Genomic DNA, 18,375 nt, shown 5'->3' with positions numbered 1-18,375 from the left:
TTTCACTTCAATCGTATGTATTTATTTCTATTCTGAAAAAAGCGACTAACAGGTGGCTGCCCCTCCCTCTGGCTCTGTCTATGACTCCTTCCTGTTAAAAAGGAGTTTTTCTTTCCCACTATCGCCAAGTGCTTCATCACAGCGGGTTCGTCTGATTGTTGGTGTTTTATCTCTGTTATTGTAGGTTTTTTACCTTACAATATGAAGGGCCTTATTTTTTTTGACTGTTGTTGTGATTTGGTGCTATATGAATAAAACTGAATTGAATAAACTGTCATATATCAAACATGATAACTTTTTGACATATGAAGGCAGCGGTGACAGGCTACAGTCATTAGTGAAGATATGTGGACAGGCATTTGATAAATGATTAATACTCACAATGTGTGTGTTTTTGAATAACCTCCTTTACTTCTTATAGTTGTTGCTTTTTTTTATTTAGTTTTGCCTTTATTTGATAAGACAGTGAACATTTTTCCTTTAGTACTTTACTTTGTGGGGGTGTAAGAGTTGTCAGGCTAATGTAACAGTTGTAGTAAAAAAACAAAAAGAAGAAACATCAGCACGTGTACCTGGATGGGAAAGATCTTAACAGCCATGTATTCGTTCAGCAGTTGCGCCTTCCACACACAGCCGAAGCGCCCCCTGGCTTTCACCTCGATCAGCTGCAGAGGTTTGTGTCCCAGAATTGGGGACGGGGGTGAGGGTCCGGGATCCTGCAGAGAGACAGAGACGCGGGTGTTATACTTTATTCTTTTTATTTATTTATTTATTCCTTGTGCAGAGCATTAAAATAGCACCGGGCTTACACTGAAGGTGACCGGGCTGTTTGGCTCACAGTGACAGCGTGCCTGAGGAGCTTAGGCCAGCAGAATTGCCAACGTCTCCACATCTTAAATCTTACAACTTACATTTATAGACTTCTTCCACAAAGCGGTGCCTCGGTGCTTTATCTACTTTTAAATTTCTGTTGTTTCTAATGAGGGAAAGTCCGCTTCAGGAGAGCTGCACATTTAAGTTTAGCCTCCATATGACCGTGTGGACACGGCATACCGAGCAGGGTTCGGATACATTCATTTTAAATTCAATTAACCCCCCCCCCCCCGGAGGAGTTTCATTTGCTCAAGTTTACAGAAGCGGGTTTGTAACTGGAGGGTTGCCAGTTTAAATCTGACAAACAGCAGATGAAATGTGTGCGCTGGCGGTGGTTGGAAAAAACAAAACAAAACCTGGAAGATTAACCGCTGAGCAAGGCACACAAAGAAATTGGGCAAGGGTTTAATTATGGATTTAATAAAAACATTTAAGAGCCAAAGGCGGCGGGTCAGACCGCATGCGTGTGCTGTGCGTTCATGCTAATCCCACACAAACAAAAGTGAAAGAGAGTAAAGCCAAGTGTTCCAAATCTAAAGTAGGTTAAACACAGCTGGTGATCGGGATTAAGCTGATCACTTTCACATGTGACTTCACAGAGGAGGACAGAGGGTGAGCAAGGATAGCGAGACCTGGAGAGAGAGAGAGCACGCGAGAGAGGGAGGTGGAGGAGGACGAGGGTGGGGAAGAAGGTTAAAAAGAAGCATGCAGTGCAGGAGTCACATTTCCAAAGAATAAAAGGTAGAGGAGAAAGAGTAGCACATGACTGATGGCGTTTGATGAAACCAGATACGCTGCTGTAAAACCTCGACTTTAGCTGCATGCCTCTGCTGTCAGTAAGAAAAGAAGAAGAAAAAAAAAAGAAGGAGCTTTTTTTTCCCTTCGCGATGTTCATGTTTTCACTTGAACTGAAGGCTTACAAGGCGCCTGATGAGCTGCAGCAAGTTTCAAGACCCCGAGGCCTGCAGGATCCACTCAGACGCGACGATAATATATCAGGAGTGCACTCGTGTCACTCCGAGTGTTTCGCTAAGCTCACGTAAAAGAAAGAAAGGGTTTCTCTTTTGAGTTTCTGCTGGATTTAACAGATTTAAGAGCGCTGCTCTAACCCACGAGGTTACAGAAGGAAAAGAAAACGTGCATTTCAGGGCACAAATATTACCTCATTTCTGGATTTACCATCCAGGGTTTTTGGCATACGACCTTTCTTAAAGACAAACATGAGCCAGATCCAAGCCGCACACCAACTGTTAAAAATGAGCCTATGCCAAGGAGCGTTTAACAGCAGGAGCCGTTAAAAAAAAAAAAAAAAAAAAAAAAAAAAGCGTCGAGGAAGCGGCTACAGCAAGATTACTGCGGTTACAGGAGCAAACTGTATATCCTCTAGTAACATTTATGAATTAGATTTTTATCAAGATGAAATTGAACTCTGGCCTTTAGTGCACACAAAACAAAACGCTACTGTGTGGCTGAAGAAGCCTCAAAGTGCATTTCACTAAATCTCATCATTTTATTACGTTTTGGCAAGCACAAGACACTGTTTGAGAGGGTGGGGGTAAATCAACAAAGTTTTTAGAAACACAACAAAATAACCTCAGCTGCCTCTTTTTCTTGGAGAAGTTGACTTTAAAGCAAACAAAAAGCGGCAGATTGTCTGGTCGGCTCACAGAAATATTTTGCATACATCAAACTATTTTTTAACTACATATAATTAAATCTATGGATGCAGATAAAGAAAGGCTACAAACAAATTAAATTCAATTAAGTTTTGTTCCTTCTGCAGTGCAAGAGGACTTTTATCTAGTGAACACACGCCTACAACGCATCCTTCGTCAGGTCCATACTGAGCTAATCTTGTTTAATTTTGCCTCTGTACACCACCACAGTGGGTTTTAAATCAAACAATCAAGATATAATTCAAGTGCACAGTTCTGGTTTTGATTCATTGCATTTACCTATTCAGGAAGTACAGCCATTTTTACACACAATTGTATGTGTCTGAAATTATGTTCCGAGCACCTTTATGAAACAAATAAGGTGCTGTCCAGGTTTTCCATCAGGCACATCTATTGCCAGGGACATCGGTTGGCTTTAAACCACATGGCTGTAGGCTAAATCCATTATTGATAGCTGGCCCAACTTTATGGCTTCCATAGGAATTAAGAGGGGGAGCAGCAGCCAAGTGCTGCTAATCAAATGCACTTCATTAACTGTTTATCAGCAAGTGTGAGCATCTCTATTAAAGCTCAAGTTTTGGTAGATTGCTGGAAGTTACAACAAGTTAACTCCAAGGTGAGACCATGCAATGTTCAGGTAACCATAACCCCCCCCCCCACGATCTGCATCTCAGACTCTACAGGCATCAGTTAGCATGTTAAATATTAATTCATGACAGTACAATTGGAAAAAGACTGAATGAGTGTGGGTTGCTTGGAAGGGTTACAAGAGAAAGCCTATTCTCTCTAAAAGATCACGGCAGCAGGTTTCTAAACCCCCCCATCTGAAAAACCACAAGACTTCTGGAACGATGTCCTTTGGACAGACAAGACCAAAGTGGAGATGTTTGGTCATGATGCACAGCTCCACATCAACACAAATACCTCATACCAGCTGTTAGTATGGTGGTAGAGAGGTGATTTGGATTTGTTTTGCAGTGAATGAGTCGACCATGAACTCCTCTGTATACCAAAGTATCCTAGAGTCAAATGCGAGGCCGTCTATCTGACAGGGTCATGTAACAGGACAATGATCCCAAGCACAGCAGCAAATCTACAACAGAATGGCTGAAAAGGAAAAGAATCAAGGTCCTGCAGTGGTCCAGTCTAAGTCCAGACCGCAACATGATTGAAATGCTGTGGTGGGACCTGAAGAGAGCTGTGCATAAGCAACCCTCCACAAACCTCAATTAACTGAAGCAATGCTGTAAAGAAGAGCGGGCCGGAATTCCTCCACAGTGATGTGAGAGGCTGATAAAGTTACACAGAAAATCATTACTTCAAGTTATTTTTGCTAAACGTGGCTCTACTGAATTCAAGACTCTTTATTTTCAATTATGCAAGCAAAATGAAATCATGGGGTGTACTGCATTTATTACAAGAGTGCAGAGTCTGGTGAAACCTTTCACATGACTGTATATGACTGGCTGTGTTATTAGCACCTAACAAGAGCTATTATAGTTTATTTCATTCTAATTCATGCTTTTAAATTTAACGTTTGACTTTTCTTTTAATTTAATTTAGTTTCAGGTCGTTTTCAGAGCGGATCTTCTTTAGTTTTTGTTGCTTGAAAATTTTAGTTTTTTACTGTTTCAGTGTTAGTTTCAGACTTTTGTGATTTTAATTTCCCAAGCTCACAAAATTGTTTCAAGTTTTGTTCCCTAAAGGTCTACTTTTTATTTTAGTTAACTTTAGCGTTGCATTCACACCTAGTTTTAGTTTACTATAATAACGTTGCACCTCAAACCAAAAATTCCACAGAAACCTCTTAATATCCATCAAACGGATTAAAGTCGAGGTCTGAAAACAGACATTTATGATGCAGACGTGTTGCAGTCGTGAGGTCTGTCTCGAGAAGGTGCACGTCAAACGGCCTTTTCTCTAGGACCAAGCTGCTCCCCAGGGATCGTGTTTTCAATTTGCAACATCTAAAAGCGTGTAAGAAAAAAAATAAATGAAATAATTGCTGCTGCTGCTTTTGGTAGATATATAGAGCAGGCTGCCCATTTCTTCTGGGCAGTGCGAGGGGAATGGAGGATTGGAATGGGAACTGGTGTGTTTACTTAAAGCCTTTTCCCTCTAACAGAGAGCTGTGAGGCAGACCTGCTGTCTGCACACTGCTTTCACACCAAATGCCAGCCAAATGACGAGGAAAATTACCCACCACGGTGCAGAGGTTGGATTTCAGAGCGGCCCAAACGCTCTCTAGATGGCAGCTTGAAAACATTTTTAAGAACACATTGTACTGAGCAAAATAATCAAAGTATAGTTTCACACAAATGTTTCTATGCATCTGTTTTTGATACTGTTTTTAAATATAGGCATGAACTTTCAATGAGGATCAGATGAACTCAAAACTTTTTTTTTTTTTTTTTAAACAAATCATTTACTTGCCTGGTCCATGAATGGGGAGCACGTACTGTACTCACAGAAAGCTAGCTTCCAGTTTGGCGGCTGAGCCTTACTGATATTATTAACTAAAGTCGAAGGATTTGGCAGGCTGTTATTTCAGACCTTTGTGCATCAATGAACTTGACAACCTCCTGTCCTTTGGCAGGTGGGATAGGTTAAAGAATAACTGGACAGAAATCTGATTTCTCCCAGTCTGGACTTTTAGATCAACCTGCAGCAGCAGCAGGCAGGATAGATGATTGAAAGTGTGGTGTGATGTGCTTCTATAGCATCACATAAGAACCTTTAATTATATGAGTGAAATAATAGAAAATAAGCAGTGTTTTTCTTTTCGTGTACAACAGAAATTGATGGGGACAACTTGTTGTATATAAATGTTTCTGTTCACTTTCTTTGTAAGTTGGACTGTGTATAATCAGACACAGATTCATTACCAACTGTGACGACCTTACTCACAATTATGACGCCTCGGTAACGGGAATTTGTTTATATATAAAACCATTCAATTATTGTTGTTAACTGAATTTAACTGAATTTAATGTCTTTCCGCATCTGTCTGTGTTGCTTCCCTCTTAGTCAGGTTTCCTTCTTTAACAACTTAACTGCGCTAATGCGTTGACGCCGTGCAGCCCCACGCACGGCGCCATCCACGTTAAGTCGCTAACAGATATTTGCCGCATTAATGCGGTTATGCTGTTAACGTCATTTTGACAAGATTAACGTTGACAGCACTAATAAAAAATACAAAATAAAAAAGACAAGGTGAATTAGTCTATCTTGTTTTGGAAGTATCTGCTGGATGTTTTAATGTATATGCAAGTAAACGTTTCTGTTTAACAGCATCCTCCTTTCTCTAGTGTGTTTTATTAATCTCTGACTCTCTTCCACAGCAGGTCTTTTATCCTGTCTTCCTTCTTTCACCCCAACCGACTGCAGCAGATGGCCCCGCCCCTCACTGAGCCTGATTCTGCTGGAGGTTTCTTCCTGTTAAAAGGGAGTTTTTCCTTCCCACTGTCGCCAAAGCACTTGCTCACAGGGGGTCATATGATTGTTGGGTTTTTCTTTGTATGTATTATTGTAGGGTCTACCTTACAATATAAAGTGTCTGTTATTGTGATTTGGCCCTGTATAAATAAAACTGAATTAAATTATATCTGATTTATGATCCTAACCTATTTAAAGGCTCCTTGAAGGTCATGCCTCAACGTTGACTTTGCAAGTGTATGCAAAGCCCGTGTAAAAAAATCTCACTATTAAGAGTAAACATTCCCATTCAAGTACATCCTAGCTAGAGTGGCTGCTGTAGGCCTGGCCTATTCTGGCTGCCGTTCATCTGTAGTGGCTGTAGGCTGTCAGTCTGCTGTTTACCTCAGCTGTCAATGTGTATTCATATCTATTTACTCTTTAAGAGGCTGTAAAACTTTGTATGTTGTATGTATAAAACTTTATACTTTTAATGGTTATGAGAATGCATCAGAAAAATGACTGACTATATATTTAAACTGAGCATTTTTGCCATCTTGGTGTTTTAAAACATTGTGAGACCACTGAGGGGTGAGCCTGACTCAAGAATACCTTGCTTTCATCATCCTTTTTGACTCTAATGGGGACCATAACTTAGAAAATGAGCATTACAAGACTTAAAAGTTTTGATTTTTACCATGACCTAAACAACAAAGAGAAATGGTTCAGCCTTCTTTCTCTTCGTGGTAACTGGTTAATTCCCTTTCTGGTTCAAACCTCCATTCCAACCAATGCCAAGCCATCAGATGTTTGTTGAGTGACTGCATGTATGAAACCACAGCCTCAACACTGGTTTCGCTCTGTGTACAGAGATACCAATGTAAGACTATGAATCTGCTTTACGACAACCCAACATCTGACGAGGTCCAGAGAAGGTGGGGTGAAGATTATCATTTCTTTCCAGAATCAGGAAAGTAGAACGGGGGCGAAAAAAAGAATAAACAGAATAGCTTAGCAGTAAATATGAGTGGGGACACTTTTCAGTGAAAATAGGTCAACAAACACTTGCTATTGAAGGACTCTTTATGCCAGAAAAGAGGATGAAAGCAGTTTCTAGTACATCCATTAAAAAGGAGTTATTATGCTTATTTTCTTGTTAAATATATCTCGTTCCAGAAGTGGATGCTCATAATAAACATGAAAAGCAAAGTTAAAAATGATGAGGTCAGAGTAAATACAAGTAAGAGTTTGTAATACTCTTTGCTCTATATGATGTCAGGAGGGCACAAAAGCCTGACCTACCTGCTGTTCAAACCTCGTGTTTATATGGAACAGCCAATCAGATGAAAGTTTCTGAAAATGTCTCGTTTCAGAAAGAAGATGAATTGAGGGTGATAGGTTACTTTCAACTTGGAATCACACAAAGCTACTCTATTTGAGTCCGAAAATATAAATGAGGAGCTGTAAACGAGAAAAACATGTCCACTTTAAGCTCACTGTCTGATATGATTGTTATTCTGATCATGGTTTCGTTAATAAAATCAGGCTATAATACAAGGACATGAGCTCTGTTCACTGTTACAAAACAGTTTTCTAATTTGTCTCAAGTCAAATTCCTGTGTCTTTCCTGGGCTTTGTAGTCCAACATTTTAAATTCCGATTCCAATTTGACAATAAAAGTATAATTAGAGGAGTTGTTGTGTTACATAAGCTTGCAAAAAAGCAATCAAGAAGAATTCCAGTGCATCTATCGCTCTTGGCAGTATAACTGATTATGATTCTGTTCAGTATTTAAATCAGCTCAGGATCATTTTACCGTGCATAGTAATTTGTCAGAACAATAAGCTCTGGTACATTTTGTTCTGACTGAAAATTAAAACTGATTTGGTGTTGATGTGATCAATAAATCGTCAGTAAACACATGCATGGTATTAACTTTTCCTCAGCCTCGCCTGTGTTGGGTTACAGTGAAACTGAAAAGTATTTGATGCTCACTCTGATCACAGAAGGATGTGGTCATGCTCAAAACCCCAATGTTGGCAAAAAAACAAAAACGTATGAGAACGTCATCTTAAAACCCTAAAGATATAAGCCACGATGGATTTGCCTGATAAGCATCAGACACAATCCTGAAGACGACCTGTCATTGCAGGACGCTCTTCTTTTCTCCATCGCTTCTGAAAACTCGTCTTTCTTCTGGGTTTCAGCCTCCTGTGGGAGTCACCGGATCCCTTGTCCGATCGCAGGGCGCTGTGGCCTCAAATGGGGGCGCATTACACTTAGTCAGCAGACCACAGGAAACAGGAAAACAGAATCTGCTGCTTCACGCCGTTCCTCCCAACCCTCAACCATCTCCTATGGCCTAATCAAGTTACACCTTCATCTATTACATCAAAACAGGTCTTTCAGTCTGGTTTGGGTGTCCTGGGTTTAGGTGCAGATAAGTAGATCTAACAAAACCAAAATGCCAAGCTTGGTTTTAGGACAATGAGTAGGTATTCTGGCTAAAACTCCATTATTGTAAGGTCATTTCCTGTTGTTGATATGGCCGTAAAGCTTGAGACCATGTCAACAACAAAAAGTTGTTGACATGACCTTAAAGGAGCAAGGCCAGGGACTAAAATCCCCGAGTTATTTAGTGCGTTACTTTTTTCCCCCAGAAAGGTCTGGCGCCATACTTCGACTCCAATTTGTTAAATTTTGAGCCAAGGTACATTTGCAAGAGGCTTATGCTTCCCTTGTACTTAAGCAATTTACACTCTCTCACTTGAAAAATGTTCCAGATAAGTGGCAAAGCTCCTACTTATGTAAAAACGTATCTGTACTCCTCCTCAGTCTGCAAATGAGATGGAAAAGCAAGCCGCAGTTTCAGTTTCAAACACCTCTGCCATCTCTGCATGGAAAAATGGTGAGCCATAGGTCTGAGCAGATACCATTCTGGAAACTGGGTCACATCACACACAATGTGTTACATAAACATCACAGGTGGACATTCATACAAAGAAAAATATAAAAGGAGGGCTGCATTCAGAGCCGCGTTGGCCATTTTCCGCCATGCACAATGCATCTTCAGCAAGAAACAATAAAAAAAAAAAAAAAAAAAAAAAATACACAACCATCCACCCATGCAAATAATCCAGGCACAAAAAAGAAAAGTCAACTAAACAAGACACAAAATGGTGGTCTGGGATTGAGGTGGAGAATTCATACCAAGCTCTGAACCCAAAAAGGAGGGAAAACTAACAGTGTTTTCATTTAAACTGCTCTTACCTCCACCATAATGTGAAAGGCGTGCTTGTTGAAAAGGAACATAAGAAGCAAACAGAGAAATTATTGCTATCTTCTTTCAGTTAGTGGATGAAATAGAGGCAGATAAAAAAGCAGGACATGATAAGTCAGCCCTGAATAACCTTTTGTTCCCCTCTTGCGCTCCAGAGCAGGGCTTCTAGTTTCTTATCCCACATGGATCATGAAGAGGTTAATAAGCATGGTTCCAAAGGCAAGATGGTACATTTTAGGAACTTAAAATGATGCTGAAAATAGAGACTGAATGATGTGTGAAAAGAACAGAAGATCACAGTGAAGCCAAACAAACACAAGTTAACAGCAACAGCACGCTGATGTCAGACACACAAAACTTTCCCGACAGAAGTCATGTAAGAGACAGAAAGGTTGAGCTCAGAGAGTCAGACCTTCAGCTGAGGACACCAACATGGAGCTACAGAGAAATCAGACATGAAAAATATGCCTCTCTCAACTAACGGCTGCTTTTATCTTGAAATAGATGCTTATAGAAGTGGAACTAGGGCTGGGAGATTGGATCAATATATCCAACAAGGTCTAAGTTAAGTTTGGAAGCGTAAAGCTAGTCGGTTAGTTTTAGGCGCTAAAATTAGGCGGTAAAATTTCAGTGATAAATATTACTTACAAAGTGTGATCAAGTTTTTCTAAGCACTGGACTATGAGAAACTGGTAAATCTGCTTAGTTTACATAAGGTTCCCTTTTTTTAACTTTACTTCTCTTGTCTTTCCCCCTACTTTCCAACTGGTTGCTAATACATCCAGTCCCTCAAGTCTATTACCATTAAATTTTTGCACGGGCTTTTTATGTTATGCTAATTTAGTGCTCTGCCTCCTGACAATGAACTTGGTAAATCAATGTGGTGAACAAGCCTTCTTCTTTTCCCTTAGCTGAGGGTAAGTTGATAATTTAACACAGTGACTGATGGACAGTCCCATTAGTAATAGTAGAACAGACAAATGTAGCGCTCCTGGAGACGATTTTATTGTGTAGCTGATATTAAGTACTGCCGAGTAAAACCTAAAAGTTTAAAACTTTTGAAATAACAGTGTACAATGGGCAAGCTAGCTGCCTCAAGTATAAGATAGCACATGTTGCCCCCAGCCATTTGTTTATTTAACTGAAGTCAATGGGCCACATGTGGCTCAATCTGAACTCAAGTGGGCCATACTATCACATAAAATACATGACATGTTTTTTTAAACTACATGAAATATTTTTGTTATCTTATTTATAGTTGAAACAACTTGATATTTAGAAATACTAGCATTTACTTATCATTTCACTCCTGTGTAAAAATAACGGGAGATTTTATTACAAAATCTGAGTTGATAATGATTTAAATACAAAATTTATTCTTTGTAAAGCCATCCAGAGAGGCAGTCGAACCCTCTGGCAGGCTGGTGTTGACGCCCTAATGCTTCTAATTTAGATGCTGCGTAATGTCGGCCTTTTATCTTTTTGGTTTAAAACAAAAATAATCCAAAGCAGGTGATTTGGATCAGCACATCCAACCTAACATGTTGGACTGATGGTGACCATTTGGAAATGTCAAAATTCTGCCTAAGCCGACACACAGCAGCCCCAGAATTATACTATATATTTGAAGCACATGTCTGCATATGAAACGATCCCAAATACTACACACGAACTCTATCATGTAAGAGTTCAGACACATTTTAAAGGCCAGCTGCTTTGTCCAACGAAAACAGAAGAAAAAAAAAAAAACGCAGTAAAGCAACAATCAGGTCAATATCAGCTTTGGATTTCTCTAACAGCACCTGCCAGCTTCATTTTTGCATCAAATGAGTTAATAAGACATGGTGTGGAGTCCACTGATCCTTTAGGACTTCTTTGGAAAGCTGCACCCAGACAAACAAGATGTAAGTAGCTCCATAATAAAGCAATTGATGAGATTTTGGTCAGAATCGATTGCTAAGATGGATAGAGATGAGAAAATAGGGCCCATGTTGAAGGAGAAAGAAAAAAAGAAAAGAAAAAGAGGCTAGACTTATGCTTAAATGCTGCAGCTCCAGGCCTCTTCGTGTGAAAGCTGTGGGTCTGTGTACTCAGACAGAATCAATTCCAGTTTGCCTCCACTTCGCACTGTGGTGTGAATAATGGAGGCTTGGTGGCAAGTATGCAGACCATGATGGACCGCGGCCATCATGACATAATGACAGAGTGCGACAGAAGGACTTTGGCGCATGAAATTTTCTGCATTTCACACTGGGTTTTGTCATTTTAAGGTTTGGGAAGACGGCTAATTAAACAGAAAATCCAACACATTATTTTTTTGTATGCTAAACCCACACTGATGCAAATCTGCCGCCTATATGAGAAAGAAAGGCCGGAGCTCTTTTTGTTTTACTAGGTATATTTCATTTCTGGTGCCTTGTCTTGTAAAATCAGGGAGCACAGCCGTGATAATGGATCCAATAACGATCATTAAGTGGGAACAATTACTTTTGCATTGTGAAGACTGCATGTTTCATTACCTAGCAGAGAAAACTAATGGTGTTTTTCTTTAAATGACTAGAAGGCTCCTTCGCTGAGGAGAGAACAAGTTCAAAGCTAAAAGTGTGCAGAAATTCTTAACAAAATCACAAAACAAAGGAAATATTCAGGACAGAGTTTTCTGTAACCATGCAACAGCCTCCTGTTACTCAAATCCTGACTGAAAACATCTCTCTCGCTGACCCTTCAGTTTCTGGTTAGGTTCAACTTGGTGTCAGTGTATCATCAAATAATGGGTTTGTTGTTTTGGTTGCTGATGGTCTTATCTTCCTTTAAAAACATTCAATTCCTTTAATTTTAATGCCTTCAGATGCCGGTAACAATACTTCCCTTGTTCTGTTTGATCTGAGATCATCTGTCAATACTTGCATTAGACTGGATTAAATCTCATCTCATGGGCAAAATGTTCTCAGTCTCTATTAATCCTTCCTTTTCAGAAAAGGGCTCTTAAACAGATGTTTGATTTATCATTTGTTTGCGGATGACATCTGGTTGGTCTTTCTTTCTGACCTTGCTGATCTAAATAACTGCCTGACTGCCATCAGGTCTTAGTTAAGTGCTTAATCTCTACAGTTAAATTTTAGCAAAACAGAGACTCGTAACAACTGTTCCAGATAGCACCATATCAAAGATCAAATAATGCCTTGGGTCTGCCAAGTTCCTCTGTTAAATCCAGCTCATGTAACCTTGAGGTTATCTTGGACAGCTTCCTGTCAGGATCTAATTTTTTCCCATCTACGTAAGGACCATTGCTAAGTCTATTCTTGTGAATTCCAAGCTGGAACTGGAGAAAACTGCTCATGTTTTTCATCTCTTCTCAATCAGTTACTGTTAGTCTTAACAAATCGTCTCTGAATCAACTTCCATCAGTCCAAAACGCTACTCATCTCTTTTCAATTTCCAAATTCTTTTCACTGGGTTTCTGTCAGCTTCGGACTTTATTTGAACTTTTAAAGCTTTGAATAGTGAGACAATCCCTTCAGAGATTTTACTGACCTATTCTTCCAACTGGTCCTTTCTGTGTTTGGATTACTGGTGTTGCCTTGTACTAAATGTTCAACACAGGGCCTTTGGGACAGGCTTTTAGCTTCTATTATAGAGTAGGTAACCCCGAGCAACAAGGAACCTTTACTTATGTAAGCATATTGAGACTGTTTTTAATTAACATAATCAGCTTAATTTTACAACATTTTTGATTTTAAGATGTCTGATCAGCTGGAAATACTGATGAAGAAGTATTTCCAGCTGAAGTGGCTTTACTGTTAAAATCTGAACAGTTCCTGTTATCTTGAGTCGAGCTGACTGAAACCTCTCCACCACTGTTAAGTGAATATGACATTTTTGAGAAAAGACATAAGGATAGCACTACTGCAAAAAACTAAAAGCATGCAGAAAAAAATATTTCATCTCAATAAAGCCATAATTGTACGCAACTGTTATTAATTCCACAGCCCTACTGACAAAGAATCCATTTAATAGTTGACATGTGTATGAAATCTAGGGTTTACAAAGGCTAGAGAAAATATTAGCCAAATGCATGTTGGTAAATCTGGCACAAATCATTTATATTTATAAGATTAACTTCAAGGTGCTGTCCTCAAGTGGAAAGGAGAAACTCCCTTTGAACAAGAAGAAACCTGGAGGTTTTTGTCTGTGTGGTGACACCTATCAGGAGATTACTGCAGCGAGTCCTCATGCCCTCAGCAGTGGTGACATCACTGCTTGTGGTCGAAGTGACCGATGTAGTGTGCACAAATGGGCCGTTAACATTTCTGTTGGTGGTGTGAATGCAAACAGAAAAAAAGCCCTTAAAGATATGTAGTTCACGAGTGGGCGTTTGTTCCAAAAACACTTCCTGACTCTGCAATTCTTTTTATTGTTGTCCTCATTTCACAAATCAGTGCTTCAGTTAATGATCTGTTAGCATTTTCAGGTCCAGATTCAGGGGTTTTAAACACTCAAGAGGATATTAATAAGACATATACGTCTTTGTCTCTCTGGCTGTCTGTTCAGACTGCAGCTGCCTGTTTATGACATAATCGCATTGCTACTCATTTTAATTAGAGATTCAGATTAAATGTGCGCAGTGTGATGCAGAGCTCTGACATTTTACAAGATGAAGCAGTGTAGCTGGCACACGGATGCTGTTAGGGAGCGGGGAAAATGCTCCGAACAGGTATGATTAATAACTAGAACGACTTCCCAAACACACAGGACACTCTGAAATCCAACTGGCAACAGGTGTGGCCAATTTGTTGCTGTCACATTAATAATAAATGACCAAGAAGAGCGCATTATGCTCGGGTGTCGATGCGAGCATGACCAAGAATAAAACATCTGCTGATTTTTACATTTTCCCAGAGTCGCTGAGAGCTGATATGAAATGAGGTGGCAGAAGTTTTCACTTGATGGATGTCTCTTTCAAAAAAATCCAAACAAATTATTCAAATTTAATCTGACAAAGTGTTTTAACTGCGAATTGGAGGAAGATGTTGACAATTTTTCATTCGCCCGTGCACCACTTTTGCATAGATAATACAACACTGGAAATTTTCTGGCATACTTTTTAAGTTTGCTTTCCAGAGTTAGATGAAGCGGTGCCGCCTTCCATATTCTCTGCCATTTACAAAGGCAAATTCTTATAATAAGCATGACCAAAATTTAAAATAATGAAGTTCAGGCTTCAGACTGCTCGAAATGCAAACTTTTAGTTAGTTTTTCAACTTTTAGCTCTGTGTGACATCTCGGATATAGGAAATTAGGCTCCACCCACCAGCTATTTGCGAGGGGCAGCCAATTAGAAGAAAGATGGCTTAAAGACGGAGGAGACAACAGGTTTTTGCTACCTTTAGAGGCAGAAACTACTCAAATTCTTTGAGCTCCAATAAAATAACCAGGGTGGCTGCTCTGGATTCCAAGAATCTATGAAAAAGAGCATTTATAACGCTTAATTAGCAGGTATACCATGGTCTGACATACAGCACTGCTATAACTTTGGATATAAAAGAGAAGATGAAATATCAGAGACGTTTGGAGGGTTAGTGAAAGTGGGCTAGCTAACGACTAGCTACTACCTGGTGGCTATCTACAGAGCTATGGTTAGCTACTGTAAACACATTATAGCAGGGATGATTAATTTCAGAGAGGCGCAAATATATGTCGAGAAAAATAAAGATACTATGTAGCGGCATAGTTGGGGCCATGTGAGCGATTCTTTTCTGAAACAGATCCCTCAACAGTTTTGTGGGACTCGTTACAATTAAAAGGGAAAGCAGGTTAAAAGACAAGAGGCTCATCGTCAAACACGGGAGACAGGTGGACCCGGAAACAGGGTTGATATGTCGTCACTTAACAAGCAGACAGGACACCTTTAAATGCCTCACTTCATCGAGCAGGTGTTGCACGTCCTAAATGAGTAACCTCTGTTGTAACAGAGGGTGTCTGTGGTGGTTTTTTGTCCCCTTCAACAACTGAATTGCTAGCAGCCGTCCTTGATGACTTTGCAGGCTGTTTGAGTGATTGTCGGAGTCACCTCTGCTTTTATTTTTTTAAAGCGGCGCCCGTGGTGTGACTGAAAAACATCAACAGCACCACACACATACGAAAAAGAAAAAAGGCAGCAGAAATAAATCCCTCCATATCTCCTCTCCCCACTGCACCCACCTCTCTCCTCTCCATCTCCTATATTGAAAAAACAGGTTTAATCAATTGCAAAATAAGCAACGGACACAAAAGCGGCTGCAGAGGGGGACCGCAAGCGCACCTCCCGTTTGTTTTACCCACCTTCACGCAGCAGGCGAGTGGAGTTTACCTCATCGCCCTCTTCCAGAAATGCATATTAGCTGACTTTTAAATACATTCCTTGTGAGTTGAGTGACCTCCTTTTACTTCCCCTCTCCTGTCCTTGCACACCTACTCATTCATGCAATAATGCACTCCTGCACGCACACAGAGGGTTACACACATGCAGCATGACTCCATTTGTTCCACCCTGGCTATTTTATTTCATTTCACTCCCCTCTGATTTTATAAATCTTATAGGTGCTGCATTTTTCTAATCCCCTCTGTATCATCTTTTGTTATCTGATCCACTCTTTTTTTCCCCCAGTGCTGATCTTGTTTTGTTTTCTGTTGTTTATTTATTCATTTATCTGCTCCCAGGTAAGATGCTTCATAAGCTTCTTAGCAGTGTTGTTTTTCCATCACCATTTGTATCCAGATTGCATTGTGTTGCTGTCTTTTTTATCCTCTTCCTGCCGTGCTTTAGCACCGTGCAGATACAATAGCCAAGTTAAGAGAACTGCATGTCTCTCTTCACTCCCACCCCCACACTCCCCATTCTCCCACCCACCGCCAACACCACCACCACCACCCTTGGAGGCAGAGCTGCGAGCGTCTCTCTCTGCTTAGTTTTGTTTGCCTATATAAAGCCTCATCAATAATGCAGAGGCCCCTGACTCCTCTCTTCCATACTGTGGAAGATGTGCATGGGTTTTCTTTTTCCCCTGCTGCTGAGCAGCCGAGAACATCGCTGCTGCTGTCGGGTTGAAACAGCCTCCGAATCACAGAAACTAAATTAATCAGGAATTTGGTGAAATGGTTTTATTCTCAGTCCTAAAACAGCGAGAATTTGTGGGGTGTCTGAAAGGTTTATGACAGCGTTAAATCAGGAAACACGATGAGCGTGGTGACTAAGAAAAGGTATCCATTTACCGTCTTAGTATTTCATTAGGGCGTACATTAAATGGTGACATTTGAAGCTAGCTAGAGGCATGCAGGAGTAACCAGTACACCAAAAAATTCTGAATTTATTTGTAGATAATCGCCTGCGTCTCTTTGTTTGTTCCTCTGGGAGCGACTACCTGTATCAGCAACATTGATCCATGTGTGACTGTCAAACACTCCCCAGAACAGCCACATGCACACCAACGCACCACTCGCCGACTTGTTCCGGGTTGGCGCCAACATTAAACAAACATCCATCAAACAGAAGCAGATATCAGCGGAGGAGGAAACAGCGGGACGACGTCTGAAGACACATGGATCACATATAATCAGCTAAGTTGACGTATCCTCAGGAAAAACTCCTGGTATACTTCCTGCAACCCTCTGAAATCTCCGCTCATCATTCATATCAGTGACTATACAACTAACATCATGACTGTTTATTTAGGGCAGTGCAGTTGCAGGCCTGAAATAGTGAATGTAGACTGGTTTTTATTCTGCTATTAGTGCTGTGAAATATATTTCCTAAGATCTTGTGCAGTTTTCCTTACTGTTAACACTGCTAGATTTATACCTTTAGCTTAATTTATATTGTACAGTCCGAATGGTTAATAAATGCACCGAAATTTTGTTCTCATGTCCACTAATTAGTTTACATTCTGAATGACAATAAAGTGATAAAAAATAAAAATAAACCAAAAACTGAACCATGGGAGCCTGTAAGAAAACCCGAAGCGGATTAGATGAGTCAGATTTGGAGACATCTTGTTTAAAAATATCTTTTTGTGGCTCTTACTGGAGATGGTGTTGGGTGTGATTTCATTTCATGCTCAGCATGATAAATATTTCCCTCTACTTTCATCCTTTGTGTGGTTTTAAAGCATTTCAGGAAAGAATTCCAAAGGGAAGCGCCCAAAAACTGTCACACATGTATGATCTGCTAGCATCATAGACTCGTTGAGCGCTATGTGGCCGTAAGCTTGTCACCTGTGTTAGTTATTGTTGTTATTAATTGCTCATATTCCTTCAGCACCAAAGTAATCCATGGTAACTGTGCCTCCGCCGCCCTCACACTCTGCAGAATTGCTCGCATTAATAACTGATGGTCTGAGGGTGTCTGAGGGTCAGCACTCAGCAGTTCATTAATTGCTAAATGAGACAGTAACAAAAGAAAATGACCAGGGCGCCCATGCACACGGGCTCCTTTCAAAGTGACTGCAACTCACCAGCTCTTTGTCCTTCGGCCACGTATAGCTTAACAGAGTAATCACTGTGCGGGACATTGTGTCAGTACACTTAGCGGTACTTAGCAAAAGAAAATGCGAAAACCAAAATATAAGCAAATGTGGTATAAAAAGACACTTAAATGAAGTTAAACAAATAACAAGAGGTAGTGGCTCAACTGCCTTTAAAATCCACAATAACAGTAACAGCTTTTCCCCTCTTTTATAGCTCTCAGGCTAACAAATATTTTAGTGTTTTATTTTATTTTGACGTAGAAAACGCTAACGCTAGCAACTAGCACAGCTGCCATTAGCCTAACTAAGTGTTTAATTAACATTTAATGTGATTAAATTTAAATGTAAATTTTAGCCCGTTAATTTTTAAGGACGCCCCGCCTTCTATTGATACTTATTGCTGGGGTGGACATGGACACATCAGTTGGCTAAGTGGAGTTGTTTAAAGCCCTGCCTTTCCATCAGATAACTGCATCTGTACCTTACACCCACCCATTTTCCGCTTCCTGTCACTTGCTCGGTGGACTTACTTGTTTACATTTGGCTCGCACATCACCAACTGTGTACTTGATGTCTTTTATAGACTCAAGTGGTGAAACATATTATTTAAGGTCTTTACCTTACAATGTAA

At 40.2% G+C, this 18,375-nt stretch overlaps 1 protein-coding gene across 2 annotated transcripts in view; it reads right to left on the bottom strand.

Annotated features, from left to right (window-relative positions):
* LOC120746060 (activin receptor type-2A) overlaps positions 1–18,375 on the bottom strand; it is a 78,901-nt gene that overhangs the window by 13,249 nt on the left and 47,277 nt on the right. The window contains exons 5-6 of one of the 2 annotated variants that reach the window (XM_040051269.1): positions 9,234–9,257; positions 573–716 (exon numbers count right to left, since the gene is read on the bottom strand). In XM_040051269.1, the coding sequence (XP_039907203.1) occupies positions 573–716; positions 9,234–9,257 (168 nt within the window). The remainder of the gene's footprint in view (positions 1–572; positions 717–9,233; positions 9,258–18,375) is intronic. The other variant, XM_040051270.1, reaches the window with a different exon arrangement.

Source organism: Simochromis diagramma, unplaced genomic scaffold (assembly GCF_900408965.1).
Source record: "Simochromis diagramma unplaced genomic scaffold, fSimDia1.1 OVJJ01000107.1, whole genome shotgun sequence".
Classification (NCBI taxonomy): domain Eukaryota; kingdom Metazoa; phylum Chordata; class Actinopteri; order Cichliformes; family Cichlidae; genus Simochromis; species Simochromis diagramma.
This window is presented reverse-complemented; position numbering and strand designations above follow the sequence as displayed.